This window comes from Alligator sinensis, unplaced genomic scaffold, assembly GCF_000455745.1.
Source record: "Alligator sinensis unplaced genomic scaffold, ASM45574v1 scaffold1011_1, whole genome shotgun sequence".
In the NCBI taxonomy this organism is placed as follows: domain Eukaryota; kingdom Metazoa; phylum Chordata; order Crocodylia; family Alligatoridae; genus Alligator; species Alligator sinensis.
Genome location: NW_005842785.1, coordinates 448,400 through 456,592, shown reverse-complemented (window position 1 = coordinate 456,592; position 8,193 = coordinate 448,400). Strand labels below are relative to the sequence as shown.

The following is an 8,193-nucleotide window of genomic DNA, read 5'->3' as shown; positions in this document are numbered from 1 at the left end:
GCCGAAGGGTTTTGCCTTCCTCTAGCAGGGCAGGGCCCCCGCCCAGGATCTCTTGGGCCTACGTTGACGGCGTTTCAGAAACATGGGACGCCGGCTGCCGCGGCTGCCGTGGGTGCCTACAGCAGGTTAGGGTGTTAGGTCTGGGTGGTGTCAGGTTTGGCAACTGACTGACGCGCAGTTTAGATTATGGATTTGGATAGGGATAATCCTGCCCCGGCGGGGGGGTTGGGTGACCTCCGGGGGTCCCCTCCAGCCCGGCTTCTCTAGGAGTCTACAATAAATCTTGGCTAGTGGAGGCTAGGTCTGAAACAGAGGCTGTTATTGCCTCATGTGTGTCCTGTAGAAATAACATCTCAGAAACTATTATCTGTATGGTGCTACTTTGAAATCATAGAAAATTAGGGTTGGAAGGGACCTCAGGAGGTCGTCTAGTCCAGGGGTTCCCAGTCCCTGGGCTGCAAAGAGTTGGCTGCCAGACCGGAAGTGACCAGCATACTGCAGGCCAGCAGCCAATCCTTTCTTGTACTGGGTATAAAAAAGGGTTGCCTGCCTGCCCATAGTATGCCAGTGCTGGTCCATGGCCATTTCCGGTCTGCGGTTTGCCAGTTCACAGCATAGAAAGGTTGGAAACCCCAGTTCTAATCCACCTCTGCTCCAAGCAGGACCATCCCCAACTAGATCATCCCAGCCAAGGTTGTCTACCCAAATCTTAAAAACCTCTAAGGATGGACATTGCACAATACCTCTGGATAGCCTGTTCCAGTGCTTTACTACTCTCCTCTTCCTCCTCATGATTTATTTATTTAGCAAATGCAAATCCACGAAGCCAAGCAATAGCTTCCTTATTAACTGAGTTTAATATTATTAATTCATCTCTTGGTTTGTAGATGGGACACTTCTCAATGACGTGCAACATCGTTTGTATCTTTCCACAAGTGCACAATGGGTTAGCAGTAAGGCCCCATCATTGACGCTGCTATTAGACTGAGGGAATGGATAGGAGCCTTCTGTGTGTTAGCAAAGCAGTGGAGCTTATGTTGCTTGCACAGATAGGTAGCAGTGGATGCTCTAACCCTCAACTGATACCTTTGGCAAGCACAGCATCACAAAATCTTCAAAAATAGAAAATGATGGAAACTCCAGTGCACTGCATTAGAAAGCTTGTCTGAGTCCATCCTAACTGCACAGTTGGTCCCCTGAAAGCTATCATCCACAAAACTCCTTCCCTCTTGCATTTTTTCTTAAGTAAAACATTAAAGTTATTTTTATTAGCCAAGTTTTAACTTAAAGGTCTAATTTTCTGCATTTCTAATTGAATTCCTGTTTCCATTAAAAAGAGCTTAGCACAAGTCATGAATAAAATAATTAACCACTAAAAAAGTGTCATTCAACATATTCTAACATAAAATGTAAAAATTTAGAATATGAATAAATGTGTGTTAAATTACATATGTGCTTTACTGTCAATATTATTATTATACATGCTCCTGGATAGCAAAAAGAAGTACCTAGATGCAAATCAAGATGTGCTAATGGTTACTAACCAAAGGCAATTGGCTTTTAGGAGAATACCGTAACCAAGAAGTACAGATGAACAAACAGAATCAAAACTGATGATGTAATGGGTTTCTGTTTGCTGATTTAAATTGATTGGAGTCGGGAATTTCAGTTGGTTTGATTTAAATCAGTCCATCTTGGAATGAACTCATTTTTTGTATTTCTTTAATTTATTATTTACGTATTGCCATGTGTCCAAACATCTGATGAATGGTTAAAGAACTGCAGCTACCCTAGAAAACTGACTCTCCAACCATGCAAATAGCGTCCGTTGATCAATTTGCAGATCATGGTTCCAGTAATTGGACATGCCTGTAAAAATCATGCAACTATGTCTTGTGCCTTGTGTCAGGGATGTACCTTGTGTTGTCCCTAGGAAAGTCACCCAGATTTGGCCAAGATATGCACATGCTGAGTAGGAATTTTTTTCTTCATTTTTATCCCGTAAACCATTTAAAGATTCTACCATCGTAGACTGTCTAATTGCCGGGTGCATGGGCTGGGCTGTGGGTGGGCGGGGAGCCCCATTGCAGGACAGTGCAAGTATCACACCCTTTAGCCCATGGCTACAAAAGTGAATCTGAGCTTTACCTATAGTGGGTGTTTCTAGATGGGATGGGGATGGGCACTGGAACAGTGAGCAGGGACCCTGTATTGATCAGCATGGAGGAGGAATCTGTCTGATTTATGTTTAGAGAAGAGAAGTGCTGTGGGAGAAGGATAGATTTTTGGCTGTTTGAACAAGAAAACTGGAACTAGGAACCAGTGGAAGAACAGGAATGAGGGAACTGAAGATGCATTTGGTGCAAAGGGATCAGGTTGGGCAGAGAGACTGAGGAGTATGGGGAGATTGTGGAGGGCTTGACAGAGCATAGAAAGGAGCCTGGGTGTGAGATGTGTGGGGACAGTGGGTGAGAGGCAGGGAGGGCTGGGGAAAATAGGTAACCAAAGAGTTGGGGCGGACTAGGCTAGGGTAAGGAGAAGGGAGATTGGGACTTGGCAGTTGTGAAGACAGAGTCTAGGAGTGGCTACAGAGAGCAACAGACATTTGTATGAGAAGCCTGGAGAGTGACCCAGGTTGGAAAAGGGTATGTCTGATGGAGCATACTCATCTCCAGAATCAGGATCTCACCATCAGGATCTTGCCACCAGATATTTGTAAACTCCTTTTACCTCGTATCTGATCCTTTGCTAGTTCTGGTCCACATGAAAGGTGCTATGCAACTGTTTTTGTCATTCACTTTCTTAGCTTGAGTAGTAGAGGTCCATGTAGTAGATTTAGAGGTTTTAACCTGGCTAATGACCAACATGGTTTTCAATATGCTGCTCACGACGGATTTTTTTTTCCAATTTGCTTAGTTAAAAAACCTAAACAACTGAACACACAAACTAATCTGAACTATTGTTTGCAAAGTCAAGCACTTAGAAATTAGGCAGTGACCCACTAGTGCATATGCATTATGATACAGTCTTTAATTACACAGACATCTACTGTTTTTTCTGCACAACCCAACTCCTTCTGTACCCAGGATGAATGGTATTCTGGGGATGAATCAAGTCTCTAAAGTAAAGCAAACTTGTCTGTAGTATCACTGCCACATGTATTACAAGAGTGGGGAGTACAGAATGAATGAGGGTAGGAATTGCTGGAAGAGGGGATGGTCTCACAGTTAAGGCCACTGAAGTGTGCCTTGAATGTTTTGATTCTGGCTCTTTCACATACTTCCTATGTGATGCTGGCAAATCAGTTGACCCAAACTTTCACACTTTTCACTAATTGTAGCCTATTTGTTGTTTGAACGCTTGCTTTAAGACTACCTGTGCAGCAGTGCTGTGCTCTCAGATCTACAAATGACTGGTGTAGGAGCTGTGCTTTGTACATGTAAAGCACTATATGACGCTATAAGCTCAGAAACATATCTTAGGCATCTCAGATTGGGTACCTGAAATTAGTGGACACTGAACACTTTGACAGTCGCTTTTGTTTAATTTCTTATCTAAACTACAGGTATTAATGCTAAGTCCTTTCCCAGGGATGTTGTGAAAATAAAATGTGAGACACTTGGGTGCCATAGTAATGAAAAGCCCATGAGGAATTAATACTTGTCTTCAGAAAAGGTTTAAGTACCCTACAGCAGTGGCTAGAACTTAATAATGAGGCAAAAACAAGATACCTCTAGTATATCTCGGTTAATGAGCTGTTGTGTGAATAGAATGCGACATGGGACCTGTGGAGAAAAGGATGGAATGATGTCCTTGGGGTGTATGGTAATGTGTATGTACAGTGGAAACAAATTATCATTACATAAGTAGCCTTAATTCTGGTATTTCTTAAGTTTTGAGTGCTTAACTGTGCAACCCATGTATTTTAGCACACTTTTTGTCATATGCATTTAATGCTTATATATGCCTCTTGGTCTATAGATACGTATATTTAAATTTTAACCAAAAGGGTAGATAGAGCTCAAATAGGTATAGAAACTAAAATAACACAAATTATTAGGAAATTATTTGCTTAAACAGATTTTTCAGTAGTTAGTGATGCGGGATCAGGTTTAATTTCAATGTATAAAACATACCACAATTCAGAGTGCATATAAAGAGAATGTGTTTAATTGAAATCCAAAAGATGATAAAAATTAATAATGCTGTTATCATAATCAGTTGAGTATTTTAGGGTTCAAAACATTCTACTTGAGTACTTCATATGTGGTTTAAAATTATGTTAAATTCACCCAACTTTTCTGTCTGTTCACTTATATTATATTAGGGACCTACTTAAATCACAATTTTTGTGGAAACAGTGAAAAGCACCAGTTTCCATGAATTTGTGTGGAATCCCTTAGGAGTGGGGGGAAACTTACTAAAAATAAAATGCTGGCTCCCCAATAGAAGCCAGGAACTGCTGCATCCCAGCCTTGCAGCCCCCCAGGGAGGGGGAGAGGGGTAGCAGAAGCTGTCTCACAAAGGGGAGCAGCCAAGATGTCGGCCACCCCATTTCCCTCTGCCTCTGACTGGCCAAGAAGGCTGTCTTTCATGTGACCCTGCCCCTCTCTGCCAATCAGTGAAAGGCAGCCCTCAGCCAATCAGCTGCAAGGGGTGGGTCCACCAGGGCACCTCAGCCTATCAGAGGCTGGAGGTGGGGACTGCTGGAATAAGCTTCTCACAACCAGCCCATGGAATTGCCTGTCTGCCACCTTGACTTGGGCACGTTCCTAGTAATAAAGCACTAGCTCTGCTATAATTAAGGAATGTTTTAGTATTAAAACAAATATCTTATAAGAAGCAGTGCTGAGATGCCCATATGAAAATGAAGAAAATTTTTACTGTCACAGTTTTTACCAATATAAATAGTGCATCTCATCCAAAAAATTCAAAACACTACAAATGATGGCAAGTACCCCAAGGACAGAGGTTTGATGAAAATATGTTATCATAACAACCATCCTTTTGTGAATAATAAGTAAGCTTCACTATTTTAGAACTTAAAATTGACAATGTTAATTGTTGTGTTCATGCTGCCTATCAACTTGAAAAAAATTCTTGATTTGCTTAAATTATAGAATCAGATAAAAGTAGGGCTAGAAGGGACCTCAGTAAGTAATCAAGTCGGGCCCTCTAATCAAGGTAGGATCATCCTATCTAACCCATCCTAATTATACAAGTCTAGCATATTCCACACACAACTGTATGAACAGACACACAGCTACTAGACACAGTGTCCCATAACATCAAAAACACTGCAGTTTACCCCAGGTGAAGGGGTGTGAGTCTATACCTATTTGAGCTCTGAAGACATCATGTCTTACCCCTGGAAGGACAGAAAGTAGTTGAATACACTTGAGAGATCCGGGGAAGAGAACCAAACTCCCTGCTACAGAGGAAGGCAACATTTTCGATAGTTTATGCCAGTTTGACCATGGGGTAAAATTTCTTGACTTCAAATGTGGTGATCAGTCTGACCCTGAGCAAAGGGGCAATACTCTTTAGCTAGGAAACTTTATACTTAAATCCCTGCAGAAGCATCAGCAGACCCTGTCAAAATCCCTAGTTTTGCCTACAGCCAACACCCAATGTTTTTGACAAAGAAACTATCCCTGCCCCTCCCCCCCAAAAAGAACCCTAACATCTGTAGTAAACAGGGGGAGAGAATGGGCTATGTGTACTCCCTTTCAGAAACAGATTTTTTTTTTCAGTAAGAAATATTGTACATGAAGTGTTTTGTGTATACAGCAGAATGCATTAATTTATTTCTCGCTTTGTTTTGTCATCTTCAAGGCTTATATGAATCCAATAGCTATGGCTAGAGCACGAGGTCCCGCCCAAACTTCTGGGCCAACAATACAGGACTACCTGAACAGGCCAAGGCCAACATGGTAAGTGTGGAAATACCAGTTTTCTCCTTCTACCAAACCATCTGTTTGATGAAAGGTTGTCCTCTCTTAAGGCAGTACAGGGCCCTCTTCCCTAGCACGTGCTAATGTTTTAAAAAGTTGTTTTTGTTTGTAGCCAAAATATTCCTTTCTAAATATGTTCTAATTTTTATATTTTTTAAAAATGACAGTTTCTAAAAATGATAATTTTTTAATATTAGATGGCAGCCCTTCAGCTTCTCCAAAGACTAGTCCTTAAAATCTTGTAGCAGCAGTTTCTGTGAAATGTTAAAATGTTGCTCTGTTTTTTCCAAAGCTGCTAATACCTGAATGTTACTTACATACTTGATTTCTATGCTGCCCTCCCCAGAAAAGCTCATGGTAGCTTACAATAATACAGTTATAAAAACAAATAAAATAATAGAACAGTAATAAAATGGTTTTCAAAACAAAATAATTACCTGGAGCTTAACCCCACCTGCTAAAAGCTTGGCCAAATAAAAAGATATTGCACTACTTCTAAAAGATGGCCATGGTCAGTCTCTGGCAGGCCTCCAGGGGAAGGGAGTTCCAGAGCTGAGGAGGTACAACCAAGAACAACTTCCCACGAGTTTTGGCTAAGTGAACTTGGTACACAGATGGTACTTACAGGAGGTTGTTTTTGGCTGACCTTAGCAATTGTGATGGAGCATAAGGGAGGAGGCGGCCCCTTAGATACAAAGGACGTGAGCCATTTAGGGCTTTATAGATACATTTATATATATTTTTGGTATTAATTTCTAAACAAGATCACATCTAGGAAAAAAGCTTGTTGGGTACATTTTAGAATGGAATTGACCTTACACAACTGTTTTAGCTGGAGCTATAACATATTTTAAAATGAGTTGCCGAAATTATCTGGTGTTCAATCTATTTCATTTGGCAACATTACAAACTCCAAGCACAGTTATTTAGTACCAATGTTAGATTTAGATCTTGCAGAGAGATTAATCTGCACTGTGTAGAATTTTAGATACTTCGTAATCTGTAACTGGTAACCTATATTTCTCTTTTCCCCTTCATGGGAATTTTTTTTAGCTGTATATATATTTGCATCAAGGTGTATAAATCTGGTTACTCTTGTTTCTAAAAAGGGAAGAAGTAAAAGAACAACTAGAAAAGAAAAAAAAAGGATCAAGGGCATTAGCTGAGTTTGAAGAAAAGATGAATGAGGTTTGTGAATTTGATTTATTTGATGTTAGTGGATTATCTGGAAAAATTACAAGAATGCTTTCTTTTCCACTATCATTCAGATGATGAAACCCATGTTTGTTCATCTAGGGATATGTACATGTGACTAGGAATACTTAATAAGTTAACTTTCTGTTGCAAAATGTTTGAATTGGTTAAAGAAAGAAACCCCTTCCATCCCATTTCCAGTGCAGGGTTGTTTTTCATAGTTTATGCTTGGACAAATCCTGGCCAAACTTGTTTTTAAAAAAGGTCCCACTGACAAGTATTGAAGTTTTTTAATACCCTTTCTGACTGTGAGAGTGGGCAAGCATTGGAATAGGCTGTCTAGAGAAACTGTGAAATCTCCATTCCTGGAAATTTTTAAGAGCAGGTTAGACAGACACTTGACTTGGTATAGTTTAGTAAGGGATGATCTTGCCTTGAGCATGGGGCTGTTCTGGATGACCTCCTGAGGTCCCTTCCACTAGAACTTTCCTATGTTCTAGTGATCCTGTTCTTGTAATCTCAAACATACAGTTTATCTCATAGGTGGGCAAAATACGGCCTGCTGGCTGTATCCAGCTCGCGAGGCCATTCTACCTGGCCTGCAGAGCCCCTAAAAAATTAAGAAAATTAATATTTATCTGCCTTTGGTTCCTGTCAAAAATGACAGGAACCAAGGGCAGTAGGACCCAGGGGAAGCCTGGCAGGCTCCCACAACAGCAGGGTCCCCCTGGCCCTGCCGCGCCCCCTCCCCCCAAGCCGGAAGCCCCAGTAGGGGCTTCTGGCCTGGGACCACATGGCTGCTCTGCACCGGAACTGCAGGGAAGGGGGAGTAGCGGGGGGGAAGGCAGGGGAGGACCCCGGGCAGGGAAGAAGCCCGGGAAAAAGTGGCCCGGGGAAAAGCTTAGTGCGGGCAGGGGAAAAGCGGCCCTGTGGCCAACACCCAGCGCTGCAGCTGCTCGCAGCCTGCATGGGGCTACCTGTGCCGCTCCAGACCGCCCCATACAGGCTCCCAGTGGCCGCAGTATGGGGCACCGGAAGGGGCGCT

General features: G+C 42.0%; 1 protein-coding gene across 1 annotated transcript in view; it reads left to right on the top strand.

The window, feature by feature from the left end:
- Nucleotides 1–5,840: 5,840 nt before the first annotated feature.
- The window catches only part of FAM133B (family with sequence similarity 133 member B), a 20,450-nt gene continuing 18,097 nt past the window's right edge, over nucleotides 5,841–8,193 (top strand). Inside the window, exons 1-2 of the mRNA XM_014525330.2 lie at nucleotides 5,841–5,933; nucleotides 7,064–7,142. Of these exons, the coding sequence (XP_014380816.1) occupies nucleotides 5,842–5,933; nucleotides 7,064–7,142 (171 nt within the window). The 5' untranslated portion in view covers nucleotide 5,841. The remainder of the gene's footprint in view (nucleotides 5,934–7,063; nucleotides 7,143–8,193) is intronic.